The 24793-nt window shown below is 36.9% G+C and overlaps 1 protein-coding gene and 1 long non-coding RNA gene across 2 annotated transcripts in view; both read left to right on the plus strand.

Annotated features, from left to right (window-relative positions):
- The window catches only part of LOC140148067 (uncharacterized), a 467679-nt gene that overhangs the window by 92953 nt on the left and 349933 nt on the right, over positions 1–24793 (plus strand). The window lies entirely within an intron of this gene.
- The window catches only part of LOC140147808 (uncharacterized), a 33268-nt gene continuing 13233 nt past the window's right edge, over positions 4759–24793 (plus strand). Inside the window, exons 1-10 of the mRNA XM_072169555.1 lie at positions 4759–4873; positions 8106–8174; positions 9056–9157; positions 9506–9616; positions 12194–12349; positions 13110–13301; positions 13523–13618; positions 14474–14575; positions 20975–21100; positions 23297–23404. Of these exons, the coding sequence (XP_072025656.1) occupies positions 4759–4873; positions 8106–8174; positions 9056–9157; positions 9506–9616; positions 12194–12349; positions 13110–13301; positions 13523–13618; positions 14474–14575; positions 20975–21100; positions 23297–23404 (1177 nt within the window). The remainder of the gene's footprint in view (positions 4874–8105; positions 8175–9055; positions 9158–9505; positions 9617–12193; positions 12350–13109; positions 13302–13522; positions 13619–14473; positions 14576–20974; positions 21101–23296; positions 23405–24793) is intronic.

The following is a 24793-nucleotide window of genomic DNA, read 5'->3' on the forward strand; positions in this document are numbered from 1 at the left end:
CGTTTTAATAACATTAAAATGTCGGGTTATATAAAGGTCATGATAACGTTTTAAAACGTTTTGTATGAAAACACTACAACAATATTTTTAAATGTTTCCAAAAAATGTTACTGTAAACTATTTTTGCAAACATTTTTGCCAAATATTGTGTCAATACTTAAATAACATTATGTTAAAATATTTGAACCCAGCAAACCCAGAAATGTTCTTAAAATGTATTTTTCAAAACCTTTTAATAACATTTAAATGTCGGGTTATATAAAGGTCATGAAAACGTTTTTAAAACGTTATTGAAAATATTTTGGGTAAACATTTTTCGCAAAATACTTTTTCAACCCCAAAATAACATTCTGTTTATAATGTTTTGTATCAAGTTTTCAAGAATGTTTTAGGAATGTTATTAAAACGTTTTTATACCCTTTATATAACCCGACATTTAAACGATTTCTGTAAAACATTTTTGTTTGCTGAGCAGTAGATTATCAAAAATGTTTTTAAGGTTATGAAAACGTTTTATACTCTTAATATACCCTTTATATAACCCGACATTTAAACGTTTTCTGACAACCTTTTATAACCTTTTGCGAATGATGTCGAAAACGTTTTGTGTTTGCTGGGTACATACTTTAATATACACAGAGCATTTAGCCAAATCTGAAATATGATTACACAATCAGCATGCACAAATCTGGGGTGGAAGCTCTATAGTCCGACGGTTCTTTATTCCGACGGTTCTTTATTCCGAAGGTTCTTTAATCCGACGGTTCTTTATTACGAAGGTTCTTTATTCCGATGGTTCTTTATTTCGAAGGTTCTATAGTCCGAATTTTAAAAACGGTTCTTTAGTCCGAATATGAAAATAGGCTCTATAGTCCGAATTTTAAAAAAGGGTTCTATAGTCCGAATATGGAAATAGGCTCTATAGTCCGAATTTAATAAAAAGGTTCTATATCCCGAAATTGCAAAAGGGTTCTTTAGTCCGAAACGGATACCGTGTTCTTTAGTCCGAATTGGTAAACAGGTTCTATAGTCCGAATTTTATTTTCATCATTTGTTTCAGTGTCAAATCATCAATTGTTAAATACAAATCCGCTGAAGTTCAACATGGTTGCTTTGGCAGTGATGGCTTCTGGCCCTGGGATTGTTGTCCCTTTTTTGTGTTCGTTTTCATTCTGTCTTTCATTGTTTTTTTCTTTCTTTTGTATAACTTTGTCCTTTTTTCGAATCGTTCCTCTTTTGTTCGTCGTTTAGTTTGTTCTTTCATTCACTTGTTCATTCTTGATTTCGTTCGATATTTTTTCATTAGCTCTTTCTTAAAATCCCTTTCTCATTTTTGTTTGTTCTATATTCAAATTTCTTTCGTTCTATCTTTATTACATTATTTCTTTCTTCTGCTTGTTCTTTCTGTACTGTTCATTATTTTGTTCTTTATCTTTGTATTCATTGTTCTTTCATTTTGACTTCTTTTTAGTCTTTATTCAGTCGTTTCATTTGTTCTTTCATTTATTTTCTTCCATTGTGTCTTTCCTTCTTTTGTTCTGCTTTTGTGTGTGTGTGTGTGTGTGTGTGTGTTTTTGTACTTCATGTTTCTTCCATTCATTATTTTTCTTTTCGTTTCTGTTGGCTTAAATATATGTCAACATTTTTGGAGCAAATGTCGTATTTTTAGGATCTTTGTTTAAGTTGGGGATATCAGGTGCGTACGCAAGATTTGTTTTTGATGAGTGGGGAGGGGCTAAAAGTAGCGTCATCCCGTTTACCATAAAGTCTGCTATTATCTAGCTAGAGGATGCAGTAAATGTTAATGTTATAAAAAATTCGGACTATAGAGCCTTTTTACTGATTCGGACTAAAGAACACGGTATCCGTTTCGGACTATAGAACCCTTTTGCAATTTCGGACAATAGAACCCTTTTTTAAATTCGGACTATAGAGCCTATTTTCATATTCGGACTAGAGAACCGTTTTTAAAATTCGGATTAAAGAACCTCTTTTAATATTCGGATTAGGGAACCTTTTTTAAAATTCGGACTATAGAACATTCGAAATAAAGAACCGTCGGAATAAAGAACCTCTTTTTAATTTTTTTTCGGACTAGAGAACCTCTTTCAAAATTCGGACTAGCGAATGCTATGAACACATGTTCGGACTAGCGAACCTTCGGACTAAAGAACCTTCGGATTATAGAAGCGTCGGATTATAGAGCAGTCCCCAAATCTGGTACATTATGCAACTACATGTTATTTAAAGTCACACATTATTTTAACCTGGCCTACTTTTACGCAAAGTGCACAATATCTGAACCATGCTCACAATCGCAATTATGACACCTTTGGCGCACCATACCCCAGCTACAAAATGTCAATCAACATAATAAAATGGCTTAAAAACTCTATCTACACAAAGCCTGACTTTCCTTACACAAAATGTCATGACAATTCGCAACCATCCGTGCCGCCTGCTCTGCAAAAACATAACATTTTAACCCAACTCACTTTCCACAGGCTTCGTCCCAATCCCTGCCAAACAACGACCCGAACCCCGACCCAATCCCAGACATTCGCACTCATCAAAACAACGTCCAAAACAAACACAAGCCAAAACATCGCTCAAAACACATCCCAATTTGGCAAACATTTTGTTTCACTCATCCCCCCTCAAGAAGCACAAATTGTTTAATTACATTTAGATATGCATCTCAAAATAATAAACTCACATTAAAAATATACACACAATGTCCATGATGTCGTCGCCTGTTGATCTTGCTTGTCTGTCGTTGTCGCGAAAGTGCACTTTTGAAGTAATTAAAATCCGACATTTTGCTGGCCAGCTTTTTAATTGCGAAATGTCCATTGCAGAAATACATGTGATGGAAGAAAATGGCGTCTTCGCTAAATCACTGGAAAATATCATGTCTTTTGCGTGCGTCATGAGCTGCCAAAACTCCATTGAAGATATAACTCCAATCCAGGCGATAATATCCACTCAAATAATGCGAATCTTTCCCCATTTCTCAGCATACTACGAAGTGAAATGTCGTCACAATTAATTTATTAAAACTCGTCAACTTGTAAATTTGTATCGTCCATTCGCTGCTGTCAATTTTGCTCGGTCTTGTACACACGAAAATATTGTCACGGTAATCTCCATCTCTTCCAAACTCTCGTCTTACTCCTCCAAAAAAAACATACAAAAGTAATATTATCTGTCCATTTGTCGAAAGTGCCTTCTCTCGTCGCTCTCTACTCGCCTATCCATCACGTACGGTCTGCACACAGTCGTCGTCAGTCTCACATCACGAATCGGTCTTGGTCGTCCTGCATCAGTCCCCTGGTCTAGTCTAGTCTGACAAGCTTCTCAAACCGCGCATCCCAAGACCCACGCCAAAGCCCAGATCAGCTGACCTTCAACCAATCAGCGTCCGCGATTGCCAAATCCTCACAAAGGCGATGCCGCTTCCTGACTGACGGTGCTTATACGCGCTGAATACAATGGAAACTTCTAAAAACAACCAAAGTATGGCACATAAAATACCTTGATGTAGCCGCAAAACACGTGATTATTTGGCTTGCAAAATAATGGAAAAACAAGCTATTTATAGGGGGGAAATCCCGTTACAGTACCCCCAGGGCCAAAAATGTGCAACTTGTCAGGGGGCACAGCTACTAGCAAATGTGGGTTACGCCAATAATCTGATTTATTGCAATTTTCTCATCTTGTCGATATTTTTCCTTATTTCGGCTCATAGACTCTTGGAAAAAGAGGGTTTTTTTGTCTGTCCTGTATGTAGAACACGCAAGAAAAAACTGAGGGTTCTTGAAAATTAAAAGAACCCCAAAATGGTTCTTTCTGGCCTTCCATAACTCTTTTCAGATCTAATAAAATGGTTCTTTCTAACCTTTCCCGAAACCTTAGAAATTAAGGTTCCCCATACAGGAAAGCTCAAGAATAATTAGGTTCTACTGAGAACCGTTTTTCTAATAGTATAAGGGAGTGTTCAGGAACACTATAGTGCTGTCTACTGAAGATAGCAAATATGCTGATGTGTAAGCCTATATACGACATGCATGTTGGGGTATACCGGTACCTGGTCGTGATTATCTGTCATGAGGGGCTAAGTGGACTTACGGTCTTCTTGCGCTCTGGTCTTCAATTAGATTTGTACACATAAAATAGCAGACTACATTTTACTCAAGTTAGACTATCTTTTGAATAAAGTGCTCAATCCCAAAAGGGAGAGCGTATAAAAATTCAAAGACGTGTCGTCTGACGATTGCCTTTAGGCATGAAACTCAGAGTAACGACTACCTATTCTGGAAGGTCTGTTCTTTGGATTTTTTTGAAATAGCAGACTATGTATACAGTCTACTTAAAGTTTTTCATTTACTGCAGAATTTAAAAATTGTTAAATTGGACGAATTAGAAATGTTTCTTCTATGACCAAAGTGCCAAAATAACTGGGAAAACCTAAATTTCACCCCACCCCTATGATGTTTACGTCATCAATGACCATTACTGACCATTGTGCAGGATTCGCGCACCGCGTACCGATTGACGCTCTAGCTCTTGCTTGTTACGCAATGCAAAAAATAACTTACGCGCGCGAGGTTGCTACAACACAATCGAGATGCAAGCAAGCCGGGATGGAAGCTCAAAGCTCCTTGGTTATGGGCCTAAACCAGGGGCCTAAAATTGGCACCCTTAAAAATAACAAATATGCTTAATTACTACAAAATATAATACCACAAAAATAGGAAAATGGAAACCATTTTGGAATCTGATTCGTCGGTAGCAAGCTCTCGTGCCGGGGTTGTTGTTGAGCGTGAGGCGAGCGAAACGTCATCAGGAAATGGATCGGTGTCAACGAATAAAGGTGAGTGACACTGTGGTCTAATCAACAAACTTTTTTACATCAAGTTTATGATCAATGAATATTGTTGCCACCCTGTGTAGGCCCACAGATGCAGCAGGTGGCCCCACCCCTATTATAATTATATTCATTTAGTAATTTCAATTATATTTGCACAAAGTCAAAAGCAGAAAGAACATTTACCTGTCTTTAGACTAAACCTAAGCTATACTAGCTCTGACTGTATATTTCCCTGCTTTTTTCCTGCTTCAAGTGCTTGGCTTTTAGACCACATTTGTTACCCCTATATAGGCCTTTTTGTTTCCCTTTTGCATTCAAAGTTTAGTTTTGCATCAGTGTTAAACATATTTTGCCAAACAAGTTTTAGTCAAGGGTTCCCCTTCTCCTTTCTCCTTTCCCTCTTTTCTTCATCATTATCTTATCTGTCCAAATTTTGCCCTCCTTTTCCTCATTTATTTCTTGCACCATTCTCTTCTTTTTCCCCTTTCCCCTTCCATATTTTCGTCCTCCTTTAGTAATTTGTCTTCAATTTTCCCGTTATTTTGTTGCTGCTCCGGCTCCAGTCCAACAAGTCAAGTCAACCACCGAGGAAAATCCAGTTTCGGTTTGCGAAACTCGATCGATCGTGAACCTAGCGAAAGTCCTAAGGCCTAAACATTTTCTTGCCTTTATTGCAGAACATTTCATCAATTTTGGGTGCCATAAGTTTCACGCATTACGTGACTTTTGTGTCATAGGTCCCACATCTCTACACATATTTAGATTTAGATTTAGGAGGTCCTATTAGGCCTATATGTTTTATTATAACTATTGAGATGGCAAAAAGTTTGAATCTGAAAACAGAATAAACTTCTTGGACCTACACTTTGCTGCAAAGCCAAAGAAACAATTTTTACTGTATATTTTACTATATTATTCACGTTTCATGCTGCGATACAGGACCTGGTTATTCAAAAAGATTTCGTGGATTGCAACGAAAGTACCAAATTAGGTCAAACCTTTTTGGAGAAAAATGGCTTAAGTGCGCAAAATTGATGTAAATTATTTTAGGTACATTTGTCTCTGCTGAATTTTTCCAATAACGGGCATGTGAGGTGGGCATTGTTTTCGATTTGATAACTTATTCCGACATCATTAAGGGTATACGAGGTATTGTTGGTCGAAGCAGCCAGAAAATGTTAATGAGTTATGTATGTTTTACAAAAGTGTTGTTGTGTCAGCCCTTTTACAACATAACTCAAGAACCACAGGACCTACAAAAGTATATCTGTGATATTTGAATTCTTCGACACGCTCGCTATGAATTGAGCAATGTAATTTTTGCTAAAGCTCACTACCATTCGCAAGATGCTGCGAAATACATTTTTTTGTTGCTGCTTCGACCAACAATACATCATATGTAAAACGATTGAATTCCACCAAAGTTTGTGGACTCTAGAGGCCATTAAGTCAATTTGGCTAATAATTTTGTTACCCGCGTATCAAAAATAAAATGATCGTTCTGAAAATGTTAAGTGAATATGCCATAAATGACTATATCATGAAACGAAGTTTCGTTCTATAATTCTGGGGTTCAGGTGATTATTTTATGCAAATACGTTTTACCCATAAAATTCCATAAAATCAAATTTGACGTTACCCACGTATCAACTGTTACCCACGAGTCCAGCAAATATAATTGCCATAACTTAAATTAACATTTAATGACTTTGGACACTGAATTTAGTTTGACAAGCGCTTAAAATTGTAAATCGTAAAAATACGTTCACCGCTTTATAAAAGAAACTACGACGGTTTAAACTTTTGTTACCCACGAATCCCGAATAGATGCTAACCTTGAAAAATAAGGAGATTGTTTATTTTAAGTTTAAACCAGCACATATTCAAGCCATGGGTATGCTATAATTTTGACAGTACTTACAGTTTATACACCTAAGAAACGCAAACCCCAAACGGTACTATAGTACTTATAGCTTTACCCACGAATTCGGCGTTACCCACGAATCCAAGGATTTACTCGTAAATTGTATGTTTCTTATGCATCTTAACATTCTGAAAACATGCGAAATAGGTTCCAAAACAGTCCTGTTTAATAGCGTCCTCTTGAAGGTATACTGAAGCTGCATCATGAAGTTTTGATTGATTATCCTAAATTACCATTTTTTGGGTAAATGCAATTGGTTAGAGAAACGGAAATCATTGAAACACAATGGAGGAATAACCGCATGGTGGTTTCCAACCTTCTGTAATATTTTCTATTTTGCCGCTTACCAATACATACCTTCAAATATGTGTTACCCACGAACATTTTGGTTACCCACGAATCCCTACTTAAATTATAGTTAACAATGTATTGATAGTGTTTTAGTTCATAGGAACTGTCAAACACGAGTTAATAGAATATTGCTGCATGAAAATATGGAATGATTTTACTAAAACTGTTTGCTCTGTCTATTTGAATTTAGCAACTTCATTATTCTCAAAATTTGTATACCCAAAATGCCATAATGATCCATTCTAAATATTCCATGTAGTCTGTTAAAATTCATTTTAGTGCCATTGCAGCCTGAATTATTGACATACGGAAAAGTATTTTTTTTTTTTTATTTAAAAAAATAATAGGAATTGCTATTTTCCAGACGCTGTTACCCACGAATCCATCCGAGATCCTCATCCTGCGACGAGATACAAAATCTAACTTTATATTTATATGAAGCATTTATTCTAATCTTTCGAAATAATACAGTAATGTTAAATGACAGCCACTTTGGAAAGAGTTCGAAGAATTGACACAATCTTAACTGTACACCTGGTTCTTTCTTAAAATTGGTAATAACCAAAATATTTCTTTGTAGATATATGTAATAAAATTCTATTTTACGTTCAAAGTCTTCACCGATTTCTAGTGTATATGAGTCACACATAAAATATTGAAAGATATTAAAGAAAGTGAAATTTTAAAGCGTACAACAGGTGAAAAATGCTTGAATTCGTGGGTAACATGCATATGCGCATTTAACACTTTATTTGGTCTAGCAAGAAAAGTTATTTTTCAATCCGATGGCACTTCCACCTGATGATTCACTAGACATGATCGTCTCATTTGATAAGTCTAGAATTGAAAAGGAAAACATTTTCAAAATGGCCCCAGAGAGAATTTTGGCCTGCTTTGGCTGGAATTGACCATATATACCCTTATTAAAATCGAGCTTGTTATTTCAACTCATTGTCACAGGGGTGCGACGCAGGACCGCAATGGGAGAATACATTGTTCCTAAAGGAGAAATGCCGCTCACTCAACTAGGTAAGTTATCTGTTGGTATAAACGTTGTATTATAAATCTTATTATTGGGGTGCAGTTGAAAGCTTATCATTTTCGTTTATTTAATATGGGTTTGACAGAAAGTCGCAGTGATTTGTCTCTTACACGCATGAATTCTATTGAATCATAAAACGGTTGAATAATTGATAAGTTGCCCTCTGGCTCTCTGCCGTCTGATCCTCTGCCCTCAAATGCAAGATATAGGCCTAATTCATGAAATTAACAAAGAGGCGAATCGCTTTTCGACATTATGCCAAACTCATAACGATTATGTTATTATAGATGTCGCACGTTTCACATTGTTGGATGTTTCAACTTTCTTTCTGATTCAATTATTAGTATTAGGCCTAATTTAGATCGGCATCACAAATTCGAATAAGGAATAAACCTTAAATCATATAATGTAGGCCTATTTCCATCCTCATGTAGGACATGGAACACATCTGTGGCAATAATTTGCAGAGCCTTATTTTATTTGTTCTTTTCGGTAACATTTCTCCTGCAAGAATTTGTACCGAGAATGTGAATCCATCAACGTACCGTAAACGTACGTTTTTGGACGTCACAATTTCTGATTGAGTGAAAACCTGTCTTTTCAGAAGACTTGTAAAGTTGGTGTTATTCCGCATCTGCCGATCCCAAAATTTTACTTTAAAAACCGGGTTTGACACTAAAAAGGGCTTCGACGCCACTGTATATACACGCCCCTGCATGAGTATCGTCCAAAACCAAATGCACTTGAATTGATCACACTCAAATGCGAAATGCGGCACACTGCCAGCCGTTTTTTCTATAAACACGCGACTTCGTGAATTGAAATGTGAAACTCGTAACAATTTATTTGTTTTTCATTTCATCATCAGCATTACCTTGTCCGGGACCAGCCAACTATGATCCCAGATGGGGACTGACAGAATATTCCGCAGCTCAGTACTCCATTGTCGGAAGAACAAAACAAATGAAACGTAAGCTTTACTGTGAATCAAATTTAATTCTAATGTTAGTTTGAAAATGGAAATGTTGTTGAAAAATAATGTAAACTCATGCGTCATAATTTATTATCATTCTTATTCCTTGTCGTCGATATTCTTGATGTTGCGTAACATAATGTTGTTGTGGTTGTATGGTTGAGGACATCCAAAGACGGGAAAGTCGACTTTATCGCGGTACCAATTTGATTGCGACAACGTCTAAAACTCGCCTTTTACGCAACGCGCATTTCACCCATTATTCTAAGGTAATTTTAATTACCTTTACTATTCACAAACGTTATATTTTTATATAATATTTTTATTATATTATTTTCCCATCAGCTCCACACGCTCCGGGTTCAGCTGATTACAACACAAGTGGTGACCTTGTATGGAACAAACGCACTAAAACTCTCAAAGAAAAAGGCAATACACACCCTTATGGAACACCACGTAAGTATGGCTCTTCGATGAAAAGTTGCGAAATACGTAAGCTTACGTAGACCTACATGTATCATTTTAAACCAATGTTCATCCGACCTTAGGGACGCACCATTAGATTCTCAGTGGGAGGGCATGGAAGCAGGGGCGTAGCCAGCTTTCTTGGTCGGGGGGGGGCAAAATATAATTTTGGGGCAAAGACGAAAAAATTGCAGTTGCATCATACAATACATAGAGACTGTATGTCTTCGAGCTTCCCGAAAAGGGCCTTATTGTGATGATGTTCGCGCGTAGCGCAAAAAAAAATGGTATTTTACACTATTTTCGCCCATTATCCGGCTAAAAAAGGGCTTTATTGTTACAATTTGTGCGCGTAGCGCTGAAATTTTTTGTATTTTACACTATTTTGGCCCTGAATTTTGCTAGAAAAGGGCTCCTTGCCCTTTTTCTTTTCCTTTGCCCTCCTGATTTTCTCTCTCATTTTTTGTCAGAGGGGCACTTTTTCTTTCATTTTTTTGTCGGGGGGGGGGCACTGCATGGGAGTTTGGGTCAGGCGAATTATTTTTTTTTTCAATTTTAATGTAAATTTTTATGCAAAGTTGGGTGGGGGAAATTTTTTTTTGTTACTCATCAGTGAGGCAAAATTTTTTTTTTTGGTCTCACTAGTGGGCAAATTTTTTTTTCGTCTCACTAGTGGGCGAAGTTTAAAAAAAAACACTTTATTTTCATCCCTCTGAAATTACATTTTTCGGTTCTCCGCAGTGATTTTTCGGTTCAGGGCTGTGATTTTTCGCTCAAGTAGCAAACACAAAACGTTTTTCATATTAATCGAAAAAGGTTGACAGAAAACGTGTAAAGGTCGGGCTTTATATCTTATCATAATACTATTTACAGAGTGTCCGTCCGTCCGTCCGTCCGTCCGTCCGCGCGCTATCGCGTCGCGCATAGCGCTTTCGCTGAGTCCTCGCGCTATTGCGTCGAGCGGAGCGCTTGCGCTGAGTCCGCGCGCTATCGCGTGCACGCGGATCGCTTTCGCTGAGTAGCAACGGGTAGCAGTGTGTGCAACTGAAAGCATTAGGCCTAACAGTGTGACTACCAGGTGCATCTCATCGGACCAATAGGCCTATTTCAATACGGAACGAGTGCATAGGCCTATTTCAGTAGAACATGACTATTTCCGTGGTCCTCCAAAATGGTTAACATTAAAATAATCAGTTATGGTAAGGCATTATAACCCGTTATATTAGGCGTTATTGCGTTTACTAATTTCGGGGTATTTTCGGGATCCTCCTTGGAAGACGTAGGCCTAGTACCGTAGTCAAAAAGGTCAGGGCAGGTATATTGGTAGCCCTATTAGAGATAGGCCTATTACAAGAACTGCCCGATTCGAGAACCGCGAAATCTAGTTAATACTATTTACAGAGTCCGTCCGTCCGTCCGTCCGCGCGCTATCGCGTTCGCGCGGTTCGCGTTCACGCGGTGCACTATCGCGTGCTCGCGGTGCGCTATCGCGGAGTATCAACGGGAGTGTGCGCGGAGTACAGTGCGCGCATCGGAAAAGCATCACAGTATGACTAACAGGTGCATCTCATCGGACCAATAATTATTATAGGCCTTATTTTCAACACATATTTCAATACCGAACACGTGCACGTACCGAACACGTGCATATAGGCCTATTTCAGCAGAACATGACTATTTCCGGAATCCTCCAGAATGGTAAATATAAAAATTATCCGTTGTGGTAAAGCCTATAGGCCTAACCGTTTTTGCGTTCACGTTTCTCGCGATTGATTTCATTATACTTTAGTTATACGGCCTATATCCACGTCCAGATACTAATTTCGGTTTCTCTAAATGTGGTAACAGGGCAGGGCTTGGAAGAGGCGAATGATGGGTTTCCAGATTATGGGTAGGCCTACCGAACTACCGAAGTTAGCATCTCACCTATAAAACAAACAGAGTTGATTAAGTTGTGTCAAGTTGGGTCTTGATCATTGAGAGACGCATTTCATAGTAGTTAAAAAAGTCAGGGTAGGTATAAACGGGTTTGGGTAATTAGAAATAGGCCTATCACGAGAAACGCCCGACCCGAGAACCGCGAAATCTAGTAGGGTATATTTAGATAAGATATTAAAATATAAAACGTTTCATTATTTTTTAAAACATGCTGCCAAATTTGCTACCGTAATATTCAGATGTTGACAAGATATTTTGCAAAATATTTTGCAAAATATTTGGCAAAATGTTTGCTCAAATATTTTACGATGTCATTTTGAAAATGTTTTTGTAATGTATATAACCCGCCATTTTAATGTTATGTTTTCGCCAAAACCGAAACCCAAAAATATAACCCGTTTAAAACGTTTTTAAAATGTTTTTTGTTTGCTGGGTAGCTCAGTTTTTCGAAACTTTGTTGTACAGCCGAGAACCGAAAATCAGCATTCGGAGAACAAACCTAAACAAAGTACAAACGTTCAGAGCAGATAAATGAAGTATTAAACGCTTGTACGATGCTCAAAATACAGCAAATTGAAAAGAAAATTTAGTTGTTGTATTTACAAAAATGTCATAATTATTCGTTTTCAGCTGCTTACCAAGATACTCCAAGTTTAGGCCCTGCTCGGTACAAAGTAGTGTACACCGACACTGGTAAGCACGCCCCCAAAGTAAGCTGTGGTTCGCGACATTTGGATGGCGTCAATGGGCACCCCAATGCACTTGTGCAACCTGTCGACACGCATGGTACGTATTCTTCTCTAAATAATGTATAATAGGGCCCCTACCCTTTAATTTCCAGAATTTTTCTGGAATATTTCTTATTGTAACTGTCTTTCATTTTGAGCAAGATTTATTATTGCTAACTTGTCGCCAGCTTTTTTTTTTTTCAAAACAATTTGGTCATATAGGCCTATATAAATGCATCAATGTTGTAGGCCTACCGTAAAAATATATGTGCATATTAACGAGTTACTCGGACAAGAACGAATTTGTAGGGTAGCTTGTTAAACTTTTTTATTCTTTTTTTTTAATTTACAAATATCTGTAACACAATCTGTAAATTAAAAGAAAAAATGAAATAGTTCAACAAACTACCGTAAAAATTCGTTCTTATGCGAGCAACTCGTTAATAGGCACATATGCATGCTTATTAACGAATTTTTACTGTATCAATTTTTGTCACCCTTGTATCTAATTAAGTATAGATTGTTTTCATATTGATTGAGATTCAAAACTAAATTATGCAATCTCTCAGAGTCATGCGATGAAGTTGATTTAAGAAAAGAACTCAACCATCCACGTGTATATAAGATGTCATGTAGATGTTTTTAAAGGGTATCGGGGAGGTTTTTAAACACTCTTAAAAGTGTTTGTCCTTCAGATCCAGGGAAATCCAAGAGTCGGAGATCAATAAATATTTTTTTTAATATAAAGTAAAATGTATAACGAAGGCTACTAAGTTTTAATACTGCATTCTGCTTGTTTGCATGTTTGTTTCACAAAGGCGTCCAAACACCTGGACCAAACGTATACGATCCCAGCACAGAAGACCGTGGTCATGTGAAATCATTCGGGTCCAGTCGGAAAACCGTATCTGATACTCTGGGACCCGGCCCTGCTGGATACACCATTGATGAATCGCAAAATGGACCCGACTACTCGCTATCAAAGAGGCTACCCGCTGCTTGGCAAAGAGGTATAGTAATACTCTTACGAGTTACTTCCACGGGTAAATTGGAAATGACACTCCTTTATAGAACCCATACCAGTCCTCTTGTGCGTCAGCTTTATTTGTCTCAATATTTCAGTGCAATCACTGTTCCCCTTCGACCCGCCTTAAAAGGGTAACGATTTGAAGATTGTATGCAATACTATTTTTAAGTAAATGAATGTCATATGTTTTCTTCTTTCATACAGTTCTTGATAATCCTGCTCCAAACTCGTATGACCTTGGAACAACAATCGGCAAAGGTGTGTCGAAATCTCTGGGAGCCAGACAACAGTCTCTGGAAAGTAAGGCAAAGAGTAGCTCCCCTATCCCTCCTTATTGGTACCCTACCTTTTATACATAATTCATTCTTTTAAAATGCTTTTTTTTTTTTTCATTAGAGAATGAATTTGGAGAAAACCTTCTGATAATTACAAACACTCGCTGAGCAGCAAGACCTTCCCTCTAAGCTTTTAATCCGATAAGCTGATTATCTATATGTTTTCATGAATTGGAAGACATTCTTTGATGTATTACTGAGCTCAATCATCTGAAATTACTGGAGCGTGAGTCACCCAGATTGGTGGCTCAGCATAGTATTTTATTAACAGAAGGTTTTCTCCAAATTCGTTTCCTAATGTTTACTTTTATTGAGTTTTTAAATATTTTTTTCATAAACAACACGAGTTTGTTGCTCACACCAGTTCGCTTGATGCACATGTAGGCCTACTGTAAAGACAACCATTAATTTTGGAGAAAATCAAACACAAAACAAACCTTTTTTTTTTTTATTCTTTATGAGACACAGTGTAAATATTGTATACGTAGTGTATGTGGGTTTGTTTTTTTTAAATCCAGGGACGTAATTCGAAATTAAAGGGGCATTCCACATTTTGGTCTATTAAATGGGCACTCCGTCGGGTTTTGATCTTAACGGGCGCTGAGAATTATTCGTATTCTTTTAATGAAAGACGGCATACCCTAATTCTTAAAGGGGCACCCTGTTACGTCATCGTCACGATTTGGTCTTTAAAGGGGTGTTCGTATCGGATTAACCCCATGTTTTTACGAGATGAGAAGTAAACTGGTTTAAGTCACAGAGTAGTTCGCGAACCGCTCTTGTTATATCAATAAATTATTTTATTGGTGTTCTCTTACAGAAAACTGGGTGCCAAGCCCAAATACTTACATATTACGAGATCCAGTGAAGTATAATGGCAAACCAAAAGCACTAGTTTCGTACAGACCATTTGAACACACACGTAAGTTGTAAAATAAATATTACAGAATGGTCGACTGCAGATCCGTCGGATAACGCTTTTTCAATGGGAAATTAACTTTGCTGCTTGGATGATGTCACGTTGAGGTTAGTTAGGGTTAGGGTTAGGGGTAAGTTAGGGTTAGGGGTAGGGAGCGTGTTCCGACGGATCTGCACTCGACCGGTCTCATAGAGTGTTGTTGTTGACAATGACGATGGTGAGGATGACGAGGAGAGAATGACGTAGATGGTATTAAATAATGATGATACGACGACGATGATGATGATAATGATGATGATGATGATGATGATGATGATGATGATGATGACGACGACGATGACGACAATGACGACGACGACGATGATGATGATGATGATGATGATGACGACGATGACGACAATGACGACGACGACGATGATGATGATGATGATGATCATCATCATCATCATCATCATATCATCATCTCTGCAATGTTTCAATTGATGTACTCATATAGTTATGCTCTTTTCAAAATAGAGCAAAATATTATAAATTCAATTACTGAAGATGATAAACGTCATGAATTGGAAAACATGATCAAACGAACGAAAACCAGAGTCTGAATCGGAGAGATCTGAAACATCGCAGTGACATAGAAATTATGATTCTACAATATACAACATAAGGAGACACGATTTGGAACATCTCCAAAACGCATGCATGGCGAAACTCACTCATTAGCTCAATTTAGGAAATGATGTCTCGAGGGACTTTCAAGAAAGCAGATGAGCCGGAAAAGTTCCAATGACTACAAATATATTACAAAATTTCCCAAATATGTCTTTATTTCCGTCTGTTTCCGTAAGTTTGCTACCATATTGGGTTGATGAAAAGTGTGTAAAAGCAGAAATATTGGAATTCAAAAGAATATTAATTTATTGCCAAGAAGACAAATTGATCATGAAAAAGAATCTGCGGACAAATTCTAAATTACCCAAGACTGCTTCAAATATTTAAAAATAGCCCACTATTTACATGTCACGTGAGAGTTTCGTGAGTTTTTTTCCATGTAAAAAGCATATAAAACAAATGAGCACTTCAAAAAAAACGCAGCACAGTTTCATCGTGCGTGAGAGGGTTCCTGTAAGGGATTCATGCAATTCATGGTTAACTTTGGTCTAGTGGAACTCTTACTACCAACAAAAACTATATCATTTACCTGGTGCCTTCCTGTAGCAGGTACGAATAGCCTCACGGAGATCTGGCTGCAGATAGATGAAACATAAGTTTGCCTCATTTGCACATGGTCCGGTCTGGTGCAATTCGTACTACAAACCAAGATCAGCTATCAACTCACCTGGTGCATACGTGTAACAGGTACCGTTGCAAATAGCCACACGGACATGACGGCCATAGAGAGGTCAATTTCTATAAGGCGCTACTTGTCGATCGTGGTCTAATAATTGATTTCAACTTGTTAATCGTGGTCTAGCTGATGCCCGAGCTGATGAAGCTTTTCATTTTTCTTGCCAAGAACAGGGATTAAAAACCACAAGCCATGAATCCCCAACCTACCAAGAAATTGCAAGAATCAGTTAGCGGGAAAATGGGAAGAATCCATGGATGTATACTTGCAAATGATAAGAACGATGCACCAACAACAGTCACTCGAAGATTGACCCGAGAGTTTCATCTTTCCATGAAAAATTTAAATGAATATAACTTGACTTCACAATCTTACTACCCTCTACCTTATTTGCTAGAATGTTGCCATAGTAACAAGTGGTAGCTTAAAATGTTTCAAGACATTTGACCATGCACGTTAACAACAAATACGATTTGGAGCTCAACATGGCCATTTCCTATTTTTATTCTCTGCAAAGTCATTTGCTTCGGACAGTGCAGTGAGTCGTTGCGAAATTTTCTCCAATTCACCTCGTCAAATTAATTATTGTAATTTTTGAATATCTCATTTCCTATTGATTTCTCTGTTTCTGTGTTTCGTACCACCATAGTGTACCAAACAAAAGAATGGGCTATTCCAGTTGATATGATATCCATGAGGCATAACCTTTATCTTCCACACTGGGAGTGTGAATTCCAAATGGGGTTACCTGGAATGGGGTGTTCTCCATTCTACAATCTGTGTGGGAGATTAACGTCATCCATCTGAGTGCGTGGATTTTTACTGAAATAACAGAATGGCCCATATGCACTAACGAAAACGGGTCCTTTCTTACTTTCATTATAATGGGTTTTGCACTTTGCCCGGACTCATCAGCTCATCAATCATCAATGGGGATTTTCAATCACATTTTTATGTGATTTTACAAGATATAATAAGAAAAAACATAAACCAAAAACATTGTTCAGCAATACCTGGAGCATTGATTGGGTGATCCAAAGGTCAGGGTACGATTCCCTATTCTATGAACCGTTATCACTGCGACTGACAAGTTACAAGTGGTTACTTGTATAAACATAGGCTTCTAAGTTCAAACTTGTATGCTGATAATTATTATTGGCTTACGAACTCTTGGGAAAAACTGGATCCCTGTCAGAACCGGGGTCTATCTAGTTATACCGTGGTAAAACCTTGTCATATGGAGCACTTAATTATCTATAGTTACTGTATACGTTGTCAGGCAAGGGGCATCACTAATATTGACCTGTATCCCCGTTTACCCCATATTTCATTTCAACTGCCCAGAATATGCAGGTGACTCACCCACGTGAGAAGCTTGCATTGCAGAGATTAACATCAGAATTTACTTAGGCATTGATTTTAGGTCATAGATTGTTCGAAAGAGTTCTTCTGATGTCCGCAGCTTCCGTTTACCAATACAGATCTATAAAACCTAAAGTTGGAAATGTCCGTGCTTAACCTTTTTCGGTAAATTTAAAATTGGCACTGATTCTTGAATAAAGGTTGCTTGGAATGTTTGCTTGTACAAATGAGTTAATGGACTTAGTCATCCAGTAGTTAAAATAGAATTTTGGTATACTGAAAAGAGAGCAAAGTACACCAACTTGATGGGGAAACAAGTAAAACAACGGTTTTCAAAGGAGGACAACAAATGTATGCAAAGAAGTAGGTAAAGCTCGATAGCTCTCGATAGCCAAAAGTTATCAATTCTACAGCCCCGGAAGTGTTAACAACGGCACCAACTTTAAACTGACGACGATACAATAGTAGAACAACGGAAACATGAACATGAAAAAGACATGCAAGCAAACATTGAATTTTGGTAATAAATCTAATACGGGAACTTACTTTGTGCAACTTAGCAACAATGGGTCTGGAACCACTATACTTCACCAGGCAACTGACCCGTTGGACTGGTCACGTGATAGACGGGCCATCAAGATGATATCTAGCCGTCTTACACGTGACCAGTCCAACGGATCACTTGCCTGATGAAGTCTGGTGGTTCCAGACGCAACTTAGAAAACTTACTTTGTGCAACTTTGCGACGTTGCGTCTGGAACCACCAGACCAGTTCCCTGGTTAAGTCTGGTGGTTTCAGACCCATTGTTGCAGAGTTGCACAAAGTAAGTTCCAGTATTAGATTTAGTACCAAAATTCAATGTTTGCTTGCATGTCTTCTTCATGTTCTTGTTTCCGTTGTTGCACTATTGTATCGTCGTCAGTTTACAGTTGGTGCCGTTGTTGTTTCCTGGTGATGACGCTGATTGCTGTTGCTGTGGTTCATAGTACATTTTGTGATGTATTATTTTGGTGACAACTCTCTAGGCTCCTTAGACCGAAGGTTCGATAGTCCGAACACGTAATTTACCATCCGCTATTTGGAATTCTGAAAAAGTTGGCTAGTCCGAATATCGGGTTCTCCAGTTCGAAGGTTTGCTAATTCGATTAATAAATAAGGTTATCTAGTCCGAATATAGTACAAGGCTCGTTAACCCTAACCCTAACACTAAACCTAACACTAACCCTAACCCTGATTCTATATTCAAACTAGAGAACCTTCGGATTTGCGAACTTAATTTGGTTTTCGGAATAGCGACCCCTTCAAACTAGAGAACCTTCGGACTAGCTACCCTTCGGACTAGAGAGATGTCACGATTGTTTTTAGGTACATGTATTATAGTTCTTGAAATGTTCTGGAACAGCAGCAAAACATGCAAAGTTACGCTCTTTTATACACTACATTGCAAAAACTGTGTTTAGCAATTTTAATAACAACATGAAGAAGACGTGTGATTTCTACAATACTTGTCTCGACTTTGTTAAGAGACACTGCTATTTTCTCTGAAACCCGCTCTGAAACGGGGCTCTTCGTGGTGATGCAAAGTTGCACAGTTTGTGAACGGATTAAACATTGGTCCCCACACATCTTCTTGTCTCTGAGCCTACACCACGTTGCACTTATTGCTATAGAGGCTGCTGAATATGTTACAATGTTACACGCGTTTCATATTGTGCCTTCTAAAACAAAAAATTAATGTTTTGCTCCCAGGAATTAACACTATTATTTCAGATCAGACTCAACTTGCAAGGAATATTTGTAAAGGCTTATCCAAAAATAGTCAAGGTCGTTTTACGTCTGTCCAAAAATAGTCCAAGGTCAACAATATCTATATTTACTTCTGATGACAATAAGAGACGTGACATCAGGTAGCCAGGTACTAAGCTTGTCAGATATGCTAGACGACCGGTAAATTCAATAGAAAATTGGATGTTGCATAGGACGATATAATGTCCCTGGGGCACACATATTTCACGACAATAGACAATAAATATTAAACATTTATAACCCAATGGTATTTAACTTGAATTTTTGCAAGGAAATTATCATTCAACAACTCCCTTTCTTTTTATGATTTGCTTGATAAATCTATATGAGAATAATATCGAAAATCCGAAATGCATTCACGAGATGTGGAATAATATTTCTGCGAGGTGTTTGCGGTTCTCATATAAACCGTATTTCAAGTTGAAATCAGCCCCGGGAAATCAGCAGATATTTCGTCAGTACAACACGGTATAAGTATTGTGTGACGGTATCTTGTCATAGACCACGGTTATTTGATGGCATTTAGAACTGTATTCATTTTAAATCAAAATTGAACACTGATGGCGCTATTTATCTTAATTCTTGTTTGCATCTTTACAAGGGGTAGATACTTGTATAATGGCATTAAAACATCATAAAATTGAGAAACATATTGCAACGAAATTTTCAAGCTACTTTTTATCATGAAATGAAAGGAATAACTCATATTATTGGGCTAAATTAATTTTAAAATATATTTAAATAGCGCCCTCAATGTACACACAAATTTACAGTTTATATTATAAAATTATCATAAAAAGGCAAGAAAAGATGAAAAATTTTATAAAGAAAAGAAAATCTAAGTTAAAAATAACTAATAAATATTATATAAATGTATATTAGTGTGATATATCTAAATCAGTATTGCATGCAGCATTTCTGTAGCAAATCGTACGTCAACTTTAGACAGCATTGCTTACAAAATGACAACCATGACAACTGTCCTTGTAAACAAAAAGAATCATCGAAGAATTTACTTTCTGTTCTGCACAGGCAAATCAAAACTGCGCTTCACAGTCAAAGGAAAGCATATGCGTTGTGTGCAATCATACCTTTCTTATTTGCATTAAGGCATTATTACAGATTTCCGAATGTAGTGATGATTGATTAATGTTCGTGTCATAAATTTTGCCACATCTTACCAACCTGACTCTCCGGTGAATATTCAAGTGCAAAATCAAAATGCACATTTCCAGTAGCACTTAGGAACGGGAATGGTTAATACATTTCTTGAGGTTTGGAATGCTTCTTATCTCACGTGGAATTTGTCCTTATCATTGCTTCATCTCAGGTATACTCAGGTGTATAGGAAGCGCGTCAATCTCCAAGCAATCCAGCCGCAGTGCCAGATCTAACTCAATTGTAATGCCTTGCCTGATCCGCCCACACAATCAGCATTTAAACTTAACGAAAAAAAGAAGCAAACCGTTAGAAGTGCGCACGACCAAAACACAAATGCAAAACCTGTAAACCTCTAACGACCACATTGAAATGTCGTTTTCTTTGACCAAGTAAAATGGCAGTTGATCAATCTTCAATTTTGTGGGTTTTCTGGATTTTGATCAAGTTCCCGCCGTGCTCATAACTAAGAAAACCGACTCGTCTGCAGAAGAGTATCAGACTTTATGAAAGTCTTTGAAAGGAAGATCAATAATAAATTTGCTCATATCTAAAGAAAATCCCCAATAAGATCAACACTCCCGAGTACACTGTATGAAAATGCGTATATAAAATGCAGAAATTACTTTCTGCAAATCAACTTCAGGTCATCTTCAATACCAACTTGCGAGCTGCAATGGTTTAGGAAAACTGCATCCTCATAACTCGTGTTTCTTTTGTTTTGTTGCAGTGAAGACATGGCCAAGTCCTTCACATTACTTGCCATCCGGAAAGAATCTTCATTCGGCACCCGACTACTCCTGTCGTAAACCTTGCAAACCATGTTTTCCAGATATTCTGAAGTACCCAGCTCAAGGTAATTCAATCTTTGTATTTCTCAAGGTCATTGGTAGTTCAAACTATTATAATGGTGCAGATCACTCTTTGGCATGATATTTACGACATAAGTTTTTGACTGAATTGTGAAAAACGATCTTGTACCAAATATAATCGTAAAATGTTTTACAAGAATAAAAACAAACCCCCAAAAACATCATTAGTGAATAAATTAATTATTTAAATATTTTTGATAATAACATTATGACAATAACAAATTAATTAATAACAATTACAGCAATTTTCCCGATATGTCAGAGGTCAAAGTGTCCCAAAACTGCTCTCAAAAACCGGAAGTAACAATAGCGATTGGGCTTATTCCCTTATCTACAATCTGATCTGTATGAATTTGGATCAGATACCGATAACTACCCAGCAAACACAAAACGTTTTCGACACCATTCGCAAAAGGTTATAAAAGGTTGTCAGAAAACGTTTAAATGTCGGGTTATATAAAGGGTATATTAAGAGTATAAAACGTTTTCATAACCTTAAAAAACATTTTTGATAATCTACTGCTTAGCAAACAAAAATGTTTTACAGAAAATGTTTAAATGTCGGGTTATATAAAGGGTATAAAAACGTTTTAATAACATTCCAAAAACATTCTTGAAAACTTGATACAAAACATTCTAAACAGAATGTTATTTTGGGGTTGAAAAAATATTTTGCGAAAAATGTTTGCCCAAAATATTTTCAATAACGTTTTAAAAACGTTTTCATGACCTTTATATAACCCGACATTTAAATGTTATTAAAAGGTTTTGAAAAAAACATTTTAAGAACATTTCTGTGTTTGCTGGGTTCAAATATTTTAACATAATGTTATTTAAGTATTGACACAATATTTGGCAAAAAAGTTTGCAAAAATAGTTCACAATAACATTTTTTGAAAACATTTAAAAATATTGTTGTAGTGTGTTTTCATACAAAACGTTTTAAAACGTTATCATGACCTTTATATAACCCGACATTTTAATGTTATTAAAACGTTTTTACCTAAACCAAAAGCCAAAATATAACTTATTTATTTTGTGTTTGCTGGGTACCTAGAATTTTTCAATTTTTGCATTACTTAATCTTGATCATTTTAAAATAAAATCTAGGGATCACGTACACGTTCCTATTTTTATTCTATTTTCGTCTTGAATATTCTACGATGACATAAAATTAATCCTTGCTTTTTATGACGCGTGCATTCTTAGATTTTTTTTTGTACTGAAACTTCCAAAAGGAAACAAAACTGAAGCTGTCATGGTTTTCTTCCAAAGTCAACACTCCCCGTCAATTAACGTATCGAATGGCACATATTCTTCCCTAATAATACAGAATCACTATTGGCGTTCGGCTCCAATGCAGCTTCTAATCTAAACAAACAATCTGCTCATTGATATCAAGTTCTCGTGCAAACTATTTGCCCTGTAGCACTAAATGATTCACAACATTATTTACTCGAAATGCTTTGCTTTAATTTTTTTTGCTATTTCATTTCGAATTGACGTTTTATTCTAATGTTATAAATACAAAATTGTATCACGTGATTAATCGTGACCTATCAACACTTAGATTAGTTATGAAAATGTTGCTTTTAGTATATCTCTTCCAGTCAGATAGTAAAAAACATTTTCATCTTTGAACTTGTGAACCAAATATAATTATAGATTTTAGATATATACAAATTATAAATGTAATCGCTTTTGTTTTGTTGCTTTGAGAGAGTTTATTTGTTCAGGAATTCTGTTAAACAGGTTGCTAAACTTTGGTTCAGTGACGTAGGTGCGTATTCGCGCGCATACAGTTAATCGCGCAGAACGTACGTACGCGTACAATGGCGGTTTGTCGGCACGCGTGCTGCGCACATTACATACATCTAAAGGTTTAGATGCTTTTGACAACTGTTGATTTAACAATCTGTCCCGGCATGACATTTGCGACACATTTTTAACAGTTTTGATGACTGAAGTTGAAAGGTTCGAAAAATCTTGCAAAAAATCCAGTCTATACACGCGCGATTTGACTATACTAAACAGATTATACTTTTCAAGATGTCGTATAGCTTGTGTTTTAAGCACAGTCTGTAGAGATTCAATTTTTACATTTCATTACCTGCTTTTCTTTCCTTTTCCCCCTTATTTGAATGATATTATTGACCATGTTGACATGGTTTCTTAATTAGCTTTGGACAGTACTCCGGCTCCTGGACATTATCACAAATCGGAGAAGAAATTTACTGACAACGATGCACCTGCTTACTCGATGGGGAAACGACCAAAAAGAGCACTGGGTATGTAGACACTATGGACCTCATCCCAATGACATAGTTCAATAACCTCAATTAAACACTTGTAGTGCAGTATTTGACCTGAACTTGCAGAGTATGAGTTGTTGTATCCATATTTTCAAATGTCATTCAAATGTATTGAGGTTAAAGAACTGTGTTCTGAAAATGTTGTGGATCCTAGTGAGACGAACGCATTAGAATTGCGGATTTTTTATTAGTTTAGTTTAGTTAGTTTAGTTTAGTTTAGTTTAGTTTAGTTTAGTTCAGATCAGTTTAAAATCCGTTTCCGTCAGCTTAATATAACTTTGCTGTACGCAAATACTTGTGTAACACGAATTGTTATTTTAAGATGAAAGTCAAAGATAAAATCAATGGAAAATCAGACATTATTTTGACAACATCAGCGATTAAAATAATAAATTACTGCTTTGTAATTGACCCCTCATTGGAATCTCAGGTCAGAGTGTTCTTGTCCCAGTTTCTGTCACACATCACAAGTGGTAGGCCCTACGGTCCGGATAAAAATGTCATTTTTGCAAAACAACTAAATCGAAATGGGTGTGTTAAAATATCAGTAAGGGTGTTATTATTCACAAGATAGCCCAGATAGGGCGTTTACAAAAACATATTAAAGTAGGTATGATAATGTTTACTTTGTTTCATTGCTTCGTTAATGTTTGGTAAGGTTATTTAAATGTCTGGAATTCGGATCTTTTCTTTTTCTTTTTTCTTTTTCTTTTTTCTTTTCTTTTTTATTATTTTTTCTTTTTTTTTTTCTTTTTCTTTTTTTTTTCTTTTTTTTTTCTTTTTCTTTTTCTTTTTCTTTTTTTTTTGCTCTCTCTTGTATTCATGACAGTACAGTACAATTAGACGCAATGGCGGTCCTGTGGGCATGGAGAAATTCTTCCACACCAATTAAAACAGGAAATCGGAGAAGTGTTCAATACTTTCAATATTTTGTAGGCAATTCAAGTAGATAGGCTTTCTCAACGGGAATTTATAAGTTATAGTATTTCTACAAGTACGCCGTCGGTTATCACAGTACCGGTGTAGTCGGTCTCTGCGTGAGTGGTCAAGCTTTCGTCAGATGTGTCTCTGACTTCAGCCAGTCTTGATGATGCCAGAGATGCATCTGACGAAAGCTTGACCACTCACGCAGAGACCGACTACACTGGTACTGTGATAACCGACGGCGTACTTGTAGAAATCATATAACCACACTGTTCCAATATCTGTGCTGTAACTCACTTGTTAATCTTTTTTGCAATGGCCACTCATGTAACACTTCACATGGTCAACTTTTCGGGCTTATTCAGTTGAATGATGTGTCTTTTATTGGGGTTACAGTTGCTCAATGTGTGCAGTGCAGCCGAATGAGTGTTTGAAAATGCC

Source organism: Amphiura filiformis, chromosome 3 (genome assembly GCF_039555335.1).
Source record: "Amphiura filiformis chromosome 3, Afil_fr2py, whole genome shotgun sequence".
Classification (NCBI taxonomy): Eukaryota; Metazoa; Echinodermata; class Ophiuroidea; order Amphilepidida; family Amphiuridae; genus Amphiura; species Amphiura filiformis.